General features: G+C 48.5%; 1 protein-coding gene across 1 annotated transcript; it reads right to left on the reverse strand.

The window, feature by feature from the left end:
- Nucleotides 1–2,050: 2,050 nt before the first annotated feature.
- Nucleotides 2,051–15,284, reverse strand: CHGA (chromogranin A). Its single transcript, XM_039712888.1, has 8 exons — nucleotides 15,086–15,284; nucleotides 14,641–14,687; nucleotides 10,803–10,896; nucleotides 10,315–10,383; nucleotides 8,081–8,179; nucleotides 6,012–6,509; nucleotides 5,113–5,585; nucleotides 2,051–2,586 (listed from the first exon to the last, which is right to left on the reverse strand). Exons 1-8 carry the CDS (start codon nucleotides 15,129–15,131, stop codon nucleotides 2,503–2,505), a joined length of 1,410 nt encoding a protein of 469 aa, XP_039568822.1. The 5' UTR covers nucleotides 15,132–15,284; the 3' UTR covers nucleotides 2,051–2,502.
- Nucleotides 15,285–19,457: the final 4,173 nt, after the last annotated feature.

The following is a 19,457-nucleotide window of genomic DNA, read 5'->3' on the forward strand; positions in this document are numbered from 1 at the left end:
GTTCTAGTTGTTTCCTCTTTCTGAGTGGATAGGACAGCGAGGTGAGCAGCTCATGGGGGAGGCCTGTCTTCATGGGAATTCAATGTTCACATCCTTTGTGTGTGCAGCCCCATACTCAGGCCTTGAACACCGTCTTTCCATCTGAAGAAAGTCCTTGAGTCACAAATATTTGTGATTACTTGAATATCCAATTAAGACAGTATTTAGAGTAGCTGCATCAAGTAACAATATTTTTCCTCTTGTTGATTTTGCGTGAGGTATGGATGCAGACAGGAATTTCTGTCTGCTGCTGCCATCCTTAGTGAAAAAACTTGTCTAACTCCTTTGGACATGGCTGCATTTCTGTGGGGGTTGTTTGGTTTCTTGAGTTTGGGATTGGTTTTTTTTTTTGTTTGGTGGGGATTTTTTGTTTGTTTTGTTGTGGTGGGGGTCTGAGGGTTTCTGTGAACTTATTGTGACAAGTAGGCCTGAGTTTGCAAGGAGTTGTATGAGTGCTGCTACTGGCATAGACTCTGTTACAAAAATAAATGGAAGAAACTGAATCATAGAATATGTCAAGTTGGAGGGCACCCATCAGGATCATCAAGTCCAACCCCTGGCCCTGCACAAGACACCCCAAGAATCGCACCATGTGCCTGATTGTCCAAATGCTTCTTGTACTCTGTCAGGCTTGGTGCTGACCATTTCCCTGGGGAAGCTGTACCAGCTATAAATACAATGTACTTACAATATACAATATTCAGATTAAAAATACAGTATTGAAATTAAAATTTAGGTGAAGATCAATATGTAAAATGTGATTTCTTCAGGTGGGGTAACTCCCTAATTGACATTTTAGTACTGTTTCTGTGCAACACCTTTAGTTTCACTTTGGTTCCTCTATGTTTCCCTAAGGTTAAAGAGAGTGGGATCTCCTCAGGAGAGAGCTGAAAGACTCACAACTTGCTCCAGTGCACTCTCCCCAGCCAGGCTCTTGCATGGATTGTGCCCTGTGCCAGGGCAATTTTTGGGCTGTGCCTTGGCCTCAACACCACCTCTTGCCATTGAGTGCCTGCCCAGGGCTGAGGAATGGGGGCAGTGCCCACTCAGCAGCTCCTGCTCCTCCCTGGGAAGCTCATCCTGTGTGTGAGGAATAGCTCTGGGACCACGCACCTCCTGAGCCAGGGAACCCACACACACCCTGTAATACACTGCACAGGCCAGCAGTACTGAGGGTTTTTGCAGAATAAATAAGCCGAGTTCAAAGCCTGGCAGCCATTCCCTGAGCATCTCAGCTGTTCTGTAGGCTGCAGGTGATGGGAGAGAACTGAGCTTTGGATTGGGGGGTCTGGAATACAGCCCTGGCACTGGGTGGATCTTTCCCTCTCCTGCCAATGCACATAGAACATCTAAAATATGATCAGTGCTTAGAGATTTTGGGGCCAGCTTCCCTAAACCAGGCACCCCTTGGTCCTCCAGCTGCTCTGTGGTCTGAAGCCCAAAGGATGGAAAGGTTCTGCCTTTCCAAAGGATGGAAAGGTAAGCACAGTGCCAGCTGGCCACCATTGCTCCTGTGAGCCAGGGTACAGGAGGGACATCTCCTTGGGATGGTCCTTCACCTCTGGGGACCACAGACCAATAGTTCTCCTCCTGACTGGCCTATTTGTCACTTCTTTCTAATCTACTCATGTGTTGGCCACGTGGCTTGACTTGGTCAAGTATTGCCCAGTGTTTAAACTTTTAACTGTGTTCTCTCTGTGTTCATCGATGAGCCTCAGGTGTGACCCAAGCCGCACTGAAGGACCCAGCCACCCAGTGCCAGGGGGAGAGCAGTGTGGCACCCGGGTGAGCAGGGAGAGCCCCACGGTGCTTGGGACCACAGGGAAGTGTCCCCGGTGGCAGGCCCCGGAGGACAGCAGCGCTGGAGCCCAGGTGAGGAGGGAAGTGCCATCACGGTGTGTCTGTGGTGAGGGGAGCCCTCCGTCCCCCCCTCTGCAGGACTGCCCAGGCCCTGCAGCGTGCTGACAACTGACACTGAAGCTGCCAAAATGAAGGAAGGAACCCACTGCAGTTTATTTTTCTTTAGATAAATTTTTATATAGAATATATTACAGTCAGAGTTCTCAGCTTTTAATCAAAAGATAACAAGTTATTGCAGTTTTTTACCCAGTGAAACTACCAGTGAAAGAACTTTCTAGAAAGCTGTCCTGTCTTTTTAAAAAAAGAGGGAGAAAACCCCACCCAGACAGAAAATACAGATGTAGGTTGCACTTCGCACCCACAGGCGCCCTGCCGGGCGTGTGGACATCCGTGTGGAGAGGGCAGCATGAGGTGAGGCAGCGGCGATGGGCACAACACTATGGCGAGGGAGGCAGGCCTGGGGCTAGCGGGGTCGGTTCCTAGGCACGGTGCTTCTGCTCGGCTTAACTGCTCTTAGATCAGGGGATGGACGCGCGGTGGGACGGAGGGAGCAGGGAGGAGGGTGGCGGCGCTGCTGCCGCCGGCACGGGCAGCGCCGCGCCCTCAGCCTCGCCTCAGCTCGTGCAGCTTGTGGGCCACGCGCTCCAGCTCGGCCTCGATGGCGGCCAGGCTCTCCAGCTCCTGGTCCTGCAACGAAAGGCCAGGACTGTCAGTGGCCGCAGGTGGGTAGCCCTCGCCCCCCAGAGCCGCCTGGGGCACGAGCACAGCCTTGTCCCGCCCCATCCCTTCAGCCCGCATTTGTCTCTGGACAGATTACTGTGCACAACAGTGATTACTTCTGCCCTAATGTTTAACTACTGCTGCTGGTGGTGCAGCTGCCATCCTTCCCCCGCACCCTGGCGCCAGCGGGGCTGTGCCTCCAGAACATGGGGCTGCGGGGAGCTGGCTGCGGGGAGGCAGGGCAGGCTCTGCCGGGCAGCACGGGGTGCCAGCACTGTCAGAGCCGTCACACCGGCACGGCACCGCTGCTGTCCCCTTCGGGAAGTGCAGCAGGGGCCCTGCCCTCTCCCCACCCTGCGCTGGCTCTTTGCTTGCACCTCCACTAGCAGAAGATACTTGTCCTGGGAACATAATGGCTGAGGAAACCATCAGTTCAAAGGCTCAAGCTGCCCATCACTCGGTGGTCTTTCTATACCAGCTCTTGTGTATCTGTGGTGTCAGCTGTAGCTGCTTTATTTAGTGCAGGTACGCAGATGCCTGACTGTGTGGCTTTGCCTGAGCTCAGGCCATATCCAGGTGGCCCTGCCTTGCTGCCAGCCCGAGCCCTGCCTGTCCCTCACAGCTGTGGTCGCCTGGGTTCTCTGCAGACCGTGAAAGCAGCGTAGCAGCAGCAGGCTCTGTGTGAGCAAACTTGGTGCTGTATCTTTTCCCACTGGCAGAGCCGAGGTGACAGCCCCTCTCCTGTGTGGAGGGAGCAAAGCCTTGCTCTTGCCTTCAGCAGCTGCAAATCACAGTTTGACCCTGAGCCACTGCACTGCATGTGGCTGGTGTGAGAAAAGTAAAGGATGTATGAAAAAAGGGGTTTGTTTTCTCCTCCTGAGCTATTTTCCTGAACACGGAAAAAAAGTCACCCTGCCCGTCCACTGAGCCCTTGACTCAGCCCCTGGGAAAGCTCTGGCTGCAGTAGGGTGCCAGCAGCTCAGGGTGCCTTCAAACATCCTGGGTGCCAAGCAGCTGTTTATTTTGTTTGAAGTGGGTCAGGGAGCAGCTGGCTGAGGCTCACATCACTGGAGGAGCACTTGGGCTGCAACTGGAGCCCCCAGAAAGGGAGAGAAATAGGTTCTGAAATTATCTACAGCATCCAGAGAGAGCTTGGTCAGACCCAAACCATTGCCTGTGTGCTCTGGCTTGCGTCTGCCTGGTCCCACATGCTGAGCCCTGGAAAGTGCAGGGGACAGCACTCTCAGCCCCTCTCTGTACCCATGCTGGCCTCACTGGCCAAGCCACACAGCCCCATGACCCAAAAATGAAGAGAGGGACAGGCCAGCAGCCAGAGCTTGTGCCTTCCCTCACTCCTGTGTGCCTGGCCTTACTCTCTGACTCCCAGAGGCCTTGGTCTATTTTGAAAAGCCAACCAAACAAAAAAGTCTTGTTGCAGCTGCAAATACAGCAGTTTTGCAGCCTCAGCAACCTCCTTTCCAATCCCCATTTGGAGACTGAGTCCGCCACCTTGCAGACAAGGTGCACCCCAGAGCCACTTGCAGGGGCAGGTGGGGAGCAGGCTCCCGGGGGGAGAGATGTGGGATGTGAGCAGACAGGGGTGGGAGGCAGAGGGGACAGCCCACCCCACTGTGCCCCTGCTGTGAGCTGAGACATTTGGCTTTGCTTTGAACCAATACAACTGGAGATGCTCTCATGGGGGGGATGCTGATGGGCAATTTTTGGCCAGTGGTTTGGCACGTAACTGAGGCAAGAGGGGTGCTTTGAAGGCAAGAGAGCCAACTGGCTTCACTCACCTGCTGGCCCAGCCTGTTCCACACCCGATCATGGCCTGTCCCAGGCTCACAAAGCCCAAGCCAAGCCCCACTGCCCAGTTCCCTGTATGATCCCAAATCAGCTGTGCCTGGAGCTGGGCCTTAGCACAAAGGTGAACCCACCAGCAGTTCCTGGCTGCTGGGGATGTGCTGAGCTACTACCTAGCATCACTCAAGGTATCAGGGAAGAAGGTCTCTGACTCTGGAAGCCTGGCTCAGATGTATTTCTGTATGTATCCTCCATTTCCACTCAAATACCTCAGGTTTCCCACCACAGCTGCAACCCTGATTTACCTCTGTAGGAGGTCTGACATTACTCACTCCATCCCTGAGGCAGGGAAAGCATTCCTTTTGACTTGGAAGGGCTTTGGGACACAAGGACTACCCCTAGGTTCCAGCTACAGCCCTGGTCACTATGTCTGGCCAGTGCAGAAGTGCTGTCACTGGACACATGACTCTGGGGGGCCGGGAATGCTTTTGTGCTGGGACCGCTAGGACAAAAACAGCAGGTGCAAACTTCAATAATACCTAAGGCTGAATGACTGGAAGTTCACTAAGCATCAACTTAATGCCTCAGAGGACCACTGCTGGCTACGTTAATGCCAGTATACCATCCACATAACCAAGCATACTTTGGATAACTGGGTGGGATTTATTCTCTAAGCCTGTGTACACCAACCTCTGTTCTCCTGTTAGCACTGCCTTCCTCATCCTTCTTTTCTTCAGGCATGGGAGCAAGTGGAAAGCCTCCTTCACTGCTGTCTTCCTTTGAGTGATGCTTCCATGACCTTCTCGCATCTTCCTCTGGACTACTGAGGGCATACTTGCGGGACCTAAATGTTTTTTTCATGGACCTGTCTGGGTCTTCCTCACTATCATTTTCCTCCATGCGCTTCTTTGATGTCAGCTGCTTGGCCAGCTCATCCATTTTGTTCCACCTCTTGGTGTCTTCCCACTCCCTGGAGGACTCCTCCTCCATCTCATCACTTTTGGCATCCCTGGGCTGAAAGGTGTCCTCTTCTCCCTGCATCTCCTCTTCATCCAGGCGATGCCTTCCTCCTCTCAGTGCCCGGGGCTGCTCCTCCTCCTCCTCTTCCTCCTCCTCTTCAGAGCTCTGCACATCTTTTCCAAATCCCAGCTCATCATCGTTATCTGAAAGAGCATTAAACAAAGCAGTGAACACAACTGTTAACCTGTTTAAGGTCCACCTTTGAACTGAGCCCTCAGTGGTGATGCCAGATTTCTTGACTTAGGCCTGCTTTCCCACGATTCTGGAAATACCCACTGTCACATTGCCATGTCAGTAATGGGGTTTGAAGGCAGCAGTCAAAACCCCTGTAGGAAGCTTAGGGAAGATGAGTGACTTGTCCCCAGGATCTATGAGAGCTGAGCAGAAAGGCAGCTGCAGGGCCTGTGTGTCAGATGTTTGTGTTGGGCTCTGGGTGGCTGCTGGCCAGTGTGTTTCTGTAAACCCAGTGAACACCTGCCTCAGCTTTTTGGCTTTGAAGCCTCTCACCCATGTGTCTCAGTGCCCTCAGCTCACCCCAGGAAGGTGTCAGTGCAGTCTGGGATACGTACTGTCACCTCCCTGCATCTCCTCAGCCTCCTCGTCCTCCTCAGCCAAATCGAGTGACCTCTCTGCTTCAGTCGGGTCCTCCTCTGCAGCTTCTTCTCCGTCGTCCTCCCGCTCCACACGCTCCCCTGCTACCTCCTTGCTGTGCTTCTGACCCTGCCTGGATGGCTCTTCTCCCTCATCCTCAAGCTCCAGGCTGTCCCTGGAGCCTCTGGGCTCCTCCTCTTCATCCCCTTGCTGCTGCTCATCCTCACTGAAATTTTTGCCAATGTGGTTGTCCAAAACTTTGTTTCGATGGGTATCCTCTGTATCCCTGATGTCATTGCTCTCAGCTTCCTCTCGGTCCTCTTTCTCAACAGGGTTGGTATCCCATGGCCTGGGTTCCCTCTCCTCCAGGCTTTTTTCCTCCTCTCTTGAGTCTTCATTTTGCTGGGGCTTCTCTGCTGCCAGCTCAGCCAGGGACCCTGTGGGCTGCTCCTCTTCAGGGCGCTCCCCTGCAACATCTACAGAGGGAGAGACAAGAAGAAACACCTCTGCTGAGAGCTCATTTCACAACCAGCAGAGGCCAAGCTTTTCTTAGGGAGCTTCAGCCCCGCTCAGCAATCTGCTTAGCCAGCCCGTGGATCCTTTTGCAAGTCACTTCAGCATATGTTTGCATTCAAGCAAGGCAGCATTCTCTGGTGCCTGTGCTCCTGGAGAGACTTGCAAGGCTGAAGTTAAACATATGCTGAAGTGTTTTGCTGCAGCACAGTCCTCATCACCATCTCTTGAGATGCCAGCCACGAATTCACCCTGCATGAAACCAGACTGCATGTAAAATTAAATTATTTAGGAGTGTAATATGGCATTTGGACAGCTCTCCCTGCTTTGAGTGCTGCACTCACATCACATCCTTATTTCTCCCACCAGGCTGAAGAGGCAGCCAGCCCTGTTCACAGGGTGCTGGAGGGAGGAGGGGGATCTCTGCTTCTGCAAAGTAACTACTCAGCAGGAGCTTAATGTGGGCTGAGTATTTGCTCTTGCTCAAGGGAGACTAGCCTCTTTTAACACTATTAACCAGAGAAAACACTTTGCAAAAAAAAAAAGGAAAGGTAAGTGCAGCCCCAAGGAGGGCTGAGGAGTGCGCCAGAATGAAAGGACGCAGAGAGCTGGTCACACAAGGCTGGTGGCACCTGTGACACTGTGCTGGTGTCATCAGACTGTCAGTGGGCCTGGTTGGCCCACGTGCCACATTTCATCCACATAATCTTCCTTCATCTCCATGCTGCTGGAGCAAGAGTTTCAGGTGTGTCTTGTCAATAGGGAGATGCAGTGCCACCAACCTGCCTGTGGTGCTGGCTGCAGCAGCAGCAGCCCCTGGGGGTGTCACTCCTCATTGCTCTAAGTAGTTTTGGACTGGTGTCACAGCAGTGCTGTGCTGCTGTGGGCCAGCCATGTGCCCCAGAGCTGCTTGAGACCCTCTGTGGGCACCCAGCTGCTGCTGGATGAGGAGTCACATCACCCCACATTTGCATTGTATCATCCTGACAAGGAAAAGGGAAGGGGCAACTGTCCTTTCTGCCAGCCTGCCTGTCTGTAGTAAGGCCAGAGAAATACTGGCAAGGGGAGATCCCAGCTGAAGGTGATCTTTCCAAGATACAGGTGTTTTCTGTGCGTGTGTGCATTGTGTGTGTTTCAATTTTCCTTTCAGAGATGCATGACTTAATATCTGAGATGCCTGAAAACAGGGGTGACAGGCAAAAACCCACATCACCCTTGCCTGTTTCACTGACTCTTTCAGTGTAGGATTTCCCTGGCTGTGACTTATTTTAAGTGTTATAAGTGAGTGAAAGTGTCAGCAGCAGGGTGGAAAAGTCAGTATCACTTTAGTAACTTGACCATGACCAGTTACTATAGCTCAGAGACTACGTGTTGTTTGAGCTGGTAAATAAGAACAAAGCAAACACCAGGTAGCTTGTGTGTGTCAGCAGCAGCATCAAAGAAGAGAAGCAGATGGACATATCAAGGCTGTTTGGAAGAAGATCCTTGTTTACAGCCTGACCTGAATTTCCCGGGGGTGGAGGCTGACACTGACCTCTCTGCTTGTTCTTGTTGTTCTGACTTTCAAGGACTTCAGAAAGTTCATCTTCAAAGCCGCTGTTTTTCTTCTGCTGCTGAGTTCTCTCATTGGCACCTGTGTCAAGTAACAAAAGGTAGGGAAAGGCAACAGTCCCGTCTATGTTTTAGAAAGTAGAGGTAGGAAAATAGTTCTGTGCCCCTTATGTTTGCTACAGTGGAGAAATCTACCTGGGAGCTGGGAGGAGTGAGACTGGAGGGTATGTGAATCAACTGCAGTAACAAAACCACAATCAAAAACATCATCTGCAGGAAAGAAAATGGTCTCAAAATAGAGATGCAGGGTTGCCAGTAAAACTAATATTGATGGAAATCTAGGGAATAAGAGGTGCTGAACTGCACCACACTGAGGGCAACAAAAGACTTCATCACCAGAGTGCTGAAAGATAAAAATTGCCTTCTGCCAGATTCTGCCTATGCACCTCTGCTGAGGTGAGCACTGAGAGCTCCTGTATCCTCCAGCCTGGTTGTGGGGCCCCTCTCCCCTGTGTGCTGGGAGGAAGAAGCAGCATTCGTTCTCACTGCAGGGGTAGTCTGGGGCTCCAAGGCCCCACACCTTAGCTCTGGGATTATGGAGCCTGCTAGAAAAATACAACACCCTGGAGAGAGGTGTCTGAAGGCAGCATGAGATGGAGGTTAGGCTGCAGCTGTCCTGGCAACCAGCAATGGGATCTGCAAGTCAAACAAGCCCTGTCTAAACCAGCTCATGCCCTGCTTCTGTGCCTTAATGCAAGAGCAAGAGCCGGTGCTGCCAGCCCAGTCCTCTCTAGCCCAGAACTGAATGGTGTGGGCTCTCCAGCCTGAGCAGAACCAGCTGCACCAGCACAGAGGACACCAAGATTAACAACTTTGCTTTTCCCTTGGTCTACAAGACTGTTCCATGCCCAGTCTCTGTGATCTGTAGGCTGGATCTCATGTTACCCTGGGACTAAGTGGTGGGATGAGCTCAGGCTGAGGAAAGAGTGGAGCAAGGTGTACCTCCCTGTAACAAGTTCCTTCTTGTGGACTCCATGCTGAGTGGCACAGCCTGTCTGATATCTGAGTGCTCCTCCTCAAACCCCTGGTGTGCCTGGGCAGCCATATCCCAGCATACCAAAGAGACCATGTCTTCTTTCTTCTGGATCGCCAGGGCATCCATGCAGTCCAGCTGAGGTCACTGAGCATCTGGCCCCTCCACCATTTGGGTAGTGACTAAAATGTGGCTTTGGGAGCTGCATAAGACTCTTTCCCAACTCTGACTTCCTGAATTTTTCCTCTCCTCCTTCCTCTTGCCTCTGTGGCTTCCTTAATCTGAAAGCATTCTGGTGTCACTGCCTTCCATCCATGTCTGGCAGACTTGACTCACAGGAGCAGGGCACAGGGATGCCCTAGTCATTGTTTCTCTGGTGATCCCCTGGTTACCCCAGGCAGAAGGAGTAAGGAAGGTCAGGAGGTGCTCTCCCTGCAGCCTGGGGACACCCCTGTTGCAGCCTCACCTGGACAGAGAGATCTGGCCTGGCTCTGAAGTAGCCTTGCCTGGGAGCTGCATGCTGGCTCTGGGCAACTGGGCACCTGAGAATGTCCCTTTTTTCCTTCAATACCCCTTGGTACAGCTCCATGGTGCTGCTGCTGCTCCCACATTAACCAGTGCAATTGACCTGCACCCCTCCAAACCAAAGAAACTTGCACTTGAATTAAGGAAGCCATCTGAAAAATACCCATTAGCTCAAGAATATTTTCATTGGGGTCTTTAAGGTGCAAATCTTACTCACTGTTCAGTGGGGCTTCCCTGCTGCCACACCTGGATTTAGTGCTAGACTCCAGCTTCACAGACAGTGGAGGTTTTCTTGCCTTTCATTCTAGTTTGGGAGCTGGTGATTATTTGTTGAATTAAATTACAGCGTTTCCTTTTAGAGTTCTCCCACCTCAGAATGTCTTGAGACTACATCAGTACCAAGCTACATTGGTAGCTATTGAAATTATCAGATACATGTTGCAGTTATTATAAACAAAATTCCTGTCCCCACTGACACAATCTCTGCTGAAAATCTTGGAACTACATTTCCTAGCGTATATTTATATGATCTTAAATTAATATAACATAAAAAAACCGAACACAAAACCAACCAAAGACTAAAACTCTATAAGGGACTACAACAGAAGAAAACAATCTTCCTATAGTTACATTCCCAAAAAAATATACTGGCACTGTACCTTGTGCAGCAATTTCCTGAAGTTCCTTCAGTAAGTTTTGGTGGCGAAGGATAGAAATAATTCGCTCATCTGCAATAGGGGAGACTTAGTACAGAGAGCAGTCAAAGCGAACCTCCCCCCAACCCCAGGAAATGAAACAGAACCCCAAATGACAATTCTTCATTTGCTCTTTTCTTTCCCTTAGTCTCATTTGCTCTCACATCTTAACCATGTGATTAAGACAGGAGGAAGGTCCTAGGAGAACCAGGCAGTTTGATGTCACCCAGCACCCCTGTGGCCACAGCGCCAGCACGAGGCATGGCCTGGGACAAGCAGTGGCTCCATCCCTGCTCCTGGAGCCCAGTACAGCCCAGTGGAGGAGCAAGGGGAACATGTCAGGGACCCCTTGACAGCAGTCCAGAGCCAGGGCTCAGTTGGTCAGGGCAGGACCAGCCCCTACTTGCCAGATTTGCTTTTGCTGATACCCAGCATTAAGTCTGAGGCAGTACCTCCTCGGAGAGTTTCTAGGCATTCCTCACTGATCGGCAGGGGGTTTGGCTTAGATAAAGTATCAGAGATGACCTCTACAATGCACTTCATCACCTAGAAAGAGACAAAACTACAAATTAAAGAACTGTTTTTTTGTCTTTTGTTTCTACATGTTACCAAGGCTAAAGTACAGCAGGTGATAGCACAGATCTTGCTTTTCTGGTCAAGCTGGAACTGAATGTTCAGTTCTTGTTTTCCCTAGCTCAGGAACAGAAGGTACCTCCTGCAACTGAGAAGTGAGGAAACTACATGTGACAATGGAAAGAGCATCTTCCACATGAGCATCTTCCATATCTTCCTCTCAATTCAGCTGAGGATTGCATGGCTTCAGACCATACCAGAGTCTGAGCACATCTGGGGAGTAAAGGGTATCTGAATATACACACAGAAAATCCAAAATCATCCTCTTTTAAGTCAATATATCTCAACCTTCATCTCATAAAAGGACTCAGTGGGAAGATGTAGAGAGCAAAAAGTAGTCACAGCTGTTCAACAGATGACCTTGAAATCTTAAAAGCTCTTCAAAGCCTTGGAAAGACATCATAGTTAGATTGAAGCCAGGCATGGAAGATGAGGTAGGACAAAATACTTTCAAACACAGATGAGAAATACTGCTCTCAAGCCATAGAAAGGACAAGACACTCTGGAGAAGTGTTTGACCTTGTGCTTCGAGTGTTCAAGCCATCTGTTATAGACTGGAAGAGCTCTGCATGATGACAGGTCACCTGAAAGCAAAGTTCTGACATAGCTTCTCAGAAAGGATGAGCTCTGGGCCCACCCTTTCAGCAGCCCATTTTGTTCGTGTAAAACCAGGAGTGTTATTTATGTAATTTGTCACCTGCACTGAGATTGTAGGCATCCTTGCCATGCCAAGACACACTGCTGGGAGTCCTGGTGTGTGGTCAGGTAGACCCAAATGATCACACAGGACAGAAACATTCACTACAGTCTGGTGCTGATTGGTAGTGTAGGAATCAGGCTGCTTATTTCAAAAGGGTGATTTTTTATAATGCAATCTAGGAAGAATGCAGGGCTCACAATTGCCTGTGGGGAAAAAAGAGAGGCTAAATAGAAAAAATAGTACAAGTTAAGCCTTGGAGGGAAAAAATTCACTCACTGAACCTCTTTCTCCTGATGGGCAGCCCTGAGAGCCCTGACCTCCCTCACAGTGTACCATTCTCAGGAGAGCAGAGCACTGTGGCTGCAGTAGAAATTAAACACAAGTCAGCAGTCCCCAGTCATCCACAATGCTGTTCATTCAAGCAGCTGGATATATTCACTGGACAACTGGAATGGGCAAATTCTCGCCCTGTGTAAGGAGAGAATTCTGCTTTTGCAGATCACAGCCATAAAATGTTGAACTCTACACCTTACACAGTTTGAGGGAATTGCCCAATGGATTAAAAATGCTACAGAAAATATTTAAAGCAAAAAAAAGAAAACAGGGGAATTTCCCTGGTATAATTCTCTTATATCACAAGTGATCCATTAATACTGATTTTAGATGATTTTGAGTCACTCTGTTTTTAAATAGAAAAACCTCCAGATTCTGATATTTCCCTCTCATGTTTCCCAACCTCTGGACCCACTTACTGTAGCAGTATTTGATACAGCTTCAGAAGTTAAGACTTTCTCAGCATGAGAAGTAAGACTGGTTCAATGAAATATTCTATTCAAGCTTTTTCAAGACTTCTAAGCTGATCTAAGGTCTTTGAGCACAAAGAGACACATCACTCACCACAGAAATACATTCAGCTCTGTGGAGGAGCTTTGTAAGGTAATGAAATGAAGAGTGCAGTCATCCTACAACACTCTCCCTGTCTTTTTGTTAGAGGAGGTCTTGCAGAGTGAGACTTCACAAGGTCATGAAACAAAAGCCTGCATCAGGAAATGGAGGAGATCCTTTCCAAATGAATGTAATTAATCCAGTTCAGAAACTCAGACTGGAATTTTGCCATTGCTATCATCTAACCATGAGCATGTAACTAGATCCTTAAGAGCAGCTCACAATGTCCCTACACAGAAATCTCCAAAGGGTTGTGCCCTTGCAAGGACAGACTTCTCCATATTTGAGCTCAGCTATGCCCTTCTAAAATGTATGGTTGTAAGTGAGAAAGAGGTCTTTCAAGCACAAGAGTGGGCAAACACCAGAGACATTGTAAATGCTTTGGTCGTGTTCAGCTCCCTATGGAAAGCCCTTGGTGTAAGGAAAGTCTGACAAGCTGTCCAGGAAAGGCCTGCAGGTGCTGACTACCCATTACACAAATGCCACCCACAAATGCTGTGGCACAGAACACGGTGTGTAGGAAGAGCTGCAGTGCTTGTTGCTGTATTCATGTGATGATATCCCTGCCCTAATCTGTTCCATGAGACCAGGAATTCCTTCCCTGAAATGCTGTGTCTCAGAGGATGATGAAAGCAGGAAAGCCCTAATGACTTTTTCCAATTGCAGCAAATTCAAAAGAAAGCTGATTTTACTCTCTGTTAGAGCCTGTATCAGTGTAATACCCAGGGAAGGGGAGCAATTTTGGGAAAGTCCTTTCCTGGTGGAAGCATTTCCATAGAGTTGCACCAACTGCCACTAAAGTACCTTTTTTACACACAGAATATATTGGGGAATAGACCTCATAAGGAAAATCATATGGATTTTCCCATCAGATGCCCACTCTGGCATGGAAAGTTGAAGGGCTAAGTGCCTGTCCTGCATCCCCTTCCTCAGCAGCACTCAACCTGAGGAAGGCACCCAGTGTCTCACAGCTCATGGCTCTGTCCCAGCAAGGGCTAAGCAGGCTAAAAGTCTTAGCAAAGCAACTGCTCTCAGCCCAGGCACGTCTCACGGGACACAGGGAGGTGTTGCTCATGGCACACCCTCCAACATTTATAGCTGCAGGTAACCTGCAGTGGAGCCTGTGCCTGACACTGGCATCAGCGTGCCCTCCCCTGCTGCTGCCTGGAGAAAAACATTATGTGGCTAGAAGATTTCATAACACAAAATGGTTCAAGAAGTAAAAAGGAAAAATGCTGAAGTTTCCTTTGTGGACATGAGTTTCCAAAGAAATTTTAATTTGGGCAGCCAAGAGATCAGCTCATATGAAGGATGGGGGAGGGGGAGCTCAGCGAGTCATGTCTGACATTGGTTAACACAGGCAAACCCCCCTTTCCAGGCATTTAGGTGCCAAAAGGCTGTTGGGAGTGCACGTTTGTGAAGCACAGCTATAAATGTTGGAGGGTGTGACACAGTTATGTGCACAGAAGCCTGTAAAGGAGGGCTGGAGAGGTCAGCCAAGTCCTGCACTGCTCATAGCCATCCAGACAGGCTGAGCAGGAGCTGAGGATGGATTAGCAAGCTGAGAGTACCAGTTGCCTATTTTTCCAGAACGTGCATGTTTAAGTAGAAAACAAACTCAGATGTATACACCTCCAAACACACACAGTTCCTGAATCACATTTCCCCCCCACTCTCCCCTGAGTCACCTCCTGTTGGGAGCTTTGAAAAGCTGAAAGTAGGAGGACTAAGGAGAGTTTTACCCAGCCTCCATCTCCTCTCTAAACAGGCTTGCCTCATCCCGCTGTCACATCCTGAAGGACTTCCTTGGATGCCCAGAAGTGGATGCACAAAGGGTAAATTCTGTTAGGAAGGGAGCAGAGATGGATCCTGCTTGAGGGATCTCATGCAAATTCCTGGCACTTTCTAGAGGGTATTTCAGTAGGAGTGGCCCAAACCCAACCACCTAGGTGGAGGTGAAACATCACATCCTTTCTCTTCATTTGACCCTTCCACTACAGGCTCAGCCTTACCTTAGTGTCGCCTTTATTCATGTCATTTGTCACAGGAAGGGAGACGGCTGTAAGGTAAGGGGAGGGAGAAAAAAAAGGAGAACTTGTTATTCATCTCATCTGGAACACAAGCAGAGAAACATTATTCTGCTAAAACGGGAGTGGAGAAGAGGGGCATCTCTCTCTGATGGAAGTGGTCCCTGGGTGCAGCAGCTGGATGTGTGCACTGTGTCGGGAAGGGAAGGGAAGGGAAGGGAAGGGAAGGGAAGGGAAGGGAAGGGAAGGGAAGGGGCCTGGGCCGGCCGGGCCCGCGCGGCGCTCGGCAGTGACCTTGCGGCGGCCGCTGTCCGCGGTGCTGAGGGGCCGGGCCGCGCCGTCCCTGTCCGCGGTGCCGGCGGCGCGGGCGGAGCGGGGCCGGGCGCTGCCGGGGGCCCGGGGAACACGGACCCATCCCAGCCCCACTTACCCGGCACGGCCAGGAGCAGGACGGCGAGCAGCTCTGGCCGGCTCATGGTGCTGGCGGGATGGAGGCAGGGAGAAAGGGGCAGAGGGCGAGACTGTCGTGGCGTGGGGACTCCAGGCGAGGTGCCGGGGGGAGACCAGCACGGAGCGTGTGTATCTACGCCAGTGCCCTGGCTGAAGATCCCAGATGGGGCACTGCAGCAACCGGCTCATTTATATATCTCAGCCCTCGGAAATGGCGTCAGGAGGAAGCCACCTCCTCCTCTGCCCCCTCCCCTCGCACACAGGCTTCCCATCAGGCTCCATCACTCCCGGGTGCCGGAGGAGCCCCGACCTCCCCGGCTGCCCGTGCAGGGTGTCAGGCTCTGGTTGCTCCGTCTGCTCCCCCTCTGCAGGCGCAGGAAGGCTGGCAGGTGTTTCCAGGATCCTGCTTTTCCGGCACCTCACCCGACACTGGCAATCTGCAGCACCTCTGCACTTGTGCCCTCTCTGTGTGTACCTGGTGCCAGACGTGAGGCACCGCATGTGTCCCGGCCAGCACTGAAATCTGGAGATGGCTTTGCCCTCTCAGGGCGCCCCTGTTTTTCACTGATCAGTTTAGAACAGGTGCTGAAAGTTTTAGATGTCTTTTAAAGACCTCCACTCCAGGGTACCATGAAAAGGGCTTGCCAATGGACATGGTAAGTCCCAGCAGTTCTATGAAAAGTTTGTTAGAAGGATATTATTTGGGGTAAAGATCCAAGGCTGGTACTGTCCACCTATGACTCTGCAAGCAAAATTTTAATAGGTTGCTACTCTTTGTTCAATGCTTTATAACCCTCTTTAGCAATATCCTACACTCCAAAATTGAAGTAACCAAGATTACCTGGCTGCCAGTTTGCATTGACAGGGGAGAGAAAGGAAACAACAAATTGTGTAATTCTCTTAGTCACAAGCATTTCCATGCTTTTGAAAAAATGGCTGTCTATTCTTTGGATGGAGCATCTGTCAGGTCAGTCAGCTGGATTCTTTGTTTAAAGTGACTCCAATGCTTCTTTAGGGCAATGCTTCTTTAGGAATAGCAGCTCTGCCACTCCATTTTCTCCCTCAAGCAATTTCAGAGGTCACAAAATGCAGGGACTTAGACTACAAAACAAAATTCAGAAAAATCCACCATCTTTCTTCCCCACCCTGCCTCACTCTGCTCACTGGGGAGTCCTGCACTCAAGGAATTAGAAGAATCTAAGAGGTCACCACTTGTCATCTGGTCTGGGATGACAAGAACTTTTCTATGAGATTAGGCAGTACAGACTGTACCATTGTTTTCCCTTTCAGGGGCACATGGAAATGTGTTCCCAAATGTCCTCTAATATCTATCTGATTTAAATGCATGCTTCAAAAGACACATTTGGATTGTAAAAGGCCATTCATACAAAATCAGAGCTCCTCCTGTTGCATTTTCTAGTTAAATGCAGAGAAAAGATGGAAATAAATTGATCTTCTGAACAGTGCTTTGTGGATGGCTAAATGTTCATAAGTCTGTGAAATGAACACCCATGACAGTTGAACAGTGCTTTGTGGATGGCAGTGATGGATGGCTAAATGTTCATAAGTCTGTGAAATGAACACCCATGACAGTTCTTGTTCCATGGGGAACCTCCAGGAATAAGAGGTATCCTTTCTTTTTGGTTGTTGTGTTGTTAGTTTTGGTTTTTTTGTTTTTTCTCCCTTTTTTTTTTCTTTTTTCTTTTTTTTTTTTTCAGTGTGTGTGTGTTGTTGTTGAATTATTTACTGGGGAGGAGGGATGGGGGCATGTCCTCATTTAGGATACACCAGAGCACATAAGTCTTTGAGTCTGAAAAACTGAGCACTATTAAGCTAGTAAATTCCTGTGTATTCCTGAGTGAGAAACAGATTGATTTGCTTATCAGGGTCTGTTTTCCTAGTCAATATTTACCTGTCCTTATGTATAAATGCTGATCTTATTAAGGTAATAAATTATGTCAATGCTAATCCAGTTTCTTACATGAAGTCATTTTCTTCTCTGGGGCCTCTTTTTGAGAAATTTAATAGGATATGTAGTGCCCATAATTACTTCTTTTTCTTCTCTTTCTCAAGGTGTGGTCTTGCATCCATTAAATTCATTGCAAAGGAGAAACTAAATGCTTTCCATGTGTGGCATGCATACTTCCACTGTAATAGCACATGATGGATGATGAATTTTTCTATTTTTTGCCCCAGAAAAATGGATATGAAACTGTTAATGCAGCAATCAGTACCTCTGCTATTGGAATTTTTCTCCTTAGGCACAGCTATATTAGGAACTGTCACAATAAAGCATGCCAGGGAAAGATTTGTGTCAAAAGAGCAAAAGTGATCAAATAAAAAAATGAAAGGTATTCTGCCACTCAGGGAAAGGCAATGCCTAGAGCAGACTACAAGGAAAGAGCAGATTTGTGAGTAGTTTGTGTTTTAGTATTTAGAAAACAGGAGTAGATCTTCAGTGGGTGGCAAAGAATTGAAGATGGACATTTCTGACCACTTTAAAAAAAGCTGTTGATGTCTATAGAGAGCAATTCCATTTTTCCTTATAGCTGCACAATTTCTTGTGCATGAAGTGCAGTGGGACTGTGGAGAGCCATATACCATGGCCTGTCTGCAGTCACCAACATAACATGTGCAGATGGACAAAGAGATACTTGCCTTCCCAGCCTGAAAGTGATTTGAGAAGATGGCAATGTCCTGATGGATGGAAGCAGCCACCCAGGACTTTTGCATTATCTATGCTCTGAGCTGGGGGAACAGGAGGGTCAGCCTAAAAGCCGTATTGATATATGATCTTTCTATGCGTAAGATCATTTGATTGAGAGATTATGTGGCTTAAGTGCTATTCTGAAGAGTAAAACATTTTTTACTTTATTTCAGAATTCAGGAAATAAAGCCAAAGGGTCTTGTGTTTGTGAGCTACTCTGAGAGCTTTGTTGTCTAATTTCTTGGCCAAAACTGGGTTAAGAATTCACTCCTTTTCTGTGCTTGAAACACTGACACTGCATTTCAAACAGCTGTGATTTTACAGATCCTGAGGCACATAAAGAGGGAAAGTATCATTTTCATGAAGATATCAAAAAGGTTTGAAGCCAAGGCACAGCTAATACCACATCCTAACCAAAAAGCAAAAAATAGACAATTACCTTCTTGTATATAAAATCAATATAAACAATCAATATAACAGTCAACTGTTTGACTGAAAAACTTGAATGTAAGGTCATTGCAAAATTACTAGCAAAGTCTGTTACAACCCCCACATCACACCTTTTGTTCATTCCCGCCTTAGTCAGTCACACTCAGCTCTCAGTTCCCTCATACAAGCCTTGCTTGTCTGCCTCTAAATAGAAATAAGCTTCAAAGCTCAGATTGCTGCTGTGAATACTCATCTGGCTGCTCAAAGGCAGTCCTCTCTTCTTTTTCAGGTCAGAGGCAAAATGATGTTGACTTGCTTTGATTTTCTTAGTCTAGACTATCCTTGCAGCAACCTGAAAATAATTTCTTTTCCTGTTGAAAGGTTTACTTACAACCCATAAAAAAGCCTATCACCTGACAGTAGCTAGCTCTGCCTATCCATTTTTATCCTTGCCTGGCATGCACCTCTCTCACAGCAAATGGAATATGTTCCCTGCTGGAAGAAGAGACTTCTCTGTAGTGATCACAGAATACCATCTGGACACTGTTACAAATAGCTTGGATCTCAACATAATTGTTCTAAATGTTATTCAAACACCAATCTGGAAAATGTCATACCCCTCCAATACTATGGTCAGTTTACCTTGCAGTAAAAAAACCTTCATTGATTCCTGTGACCCCTACTGAATCTGCAAAAAGATGTGAAGTCAGAGTCACTGTTCTTCCTGAACAGTGATCTCAAACAGCCTCTTCTGGAAATTCCTGATTGTTCCTTTGGCTATGGTTTTATTTGACTAGTGACAGCAAAGTTTGTATGATGCTGATGTATATATTCAGTAAGATAAAACAATTCTATAAGTTCTAGACTGGTCTTAAGTCCATGAGAACATAATTGATATTGTTTACTTAGCTCTGAAGCCAGAGACAGGCAGTCCTGTTTACTGACCTGCAGACACAAATGGGGTTCATGAGAGTTAAGGGAAAAATAGTGACAAAAGTGACAAAGGTCTATGGAGCAGCACTCCTGTTCTGGGGAGTCCATAAGCCCATCAGACAGCCTCTGCTCTGCCAGCAGCTCACAGCCAGCAAATGGATCCTCAGTCACTGTCAGCATCAGCCCAGATTCTGAACATTGACTGACTGCCTGGTATATTTTGTAGAGATCATTTTTATTCCTCTTCCTTTATACACCCAATCTGTCTGTCCATTCTGGGCCA

This window comes from Passer montanus, unplaced genomic scaffold, assembly GCF_014805655.1.
Source record: "Passer montanus isolate IOZ18808 unplaced genomic scaffold, ASM1480565v1 scaffold27, whole genome shotgun sequence".
Classification (NCBI taxonomy): domain Eukaryota; kingdom Metazoa; phylum Chordata; class Aves; order Passeriformes; family Passeridae; genus Passer; species Passer montanus.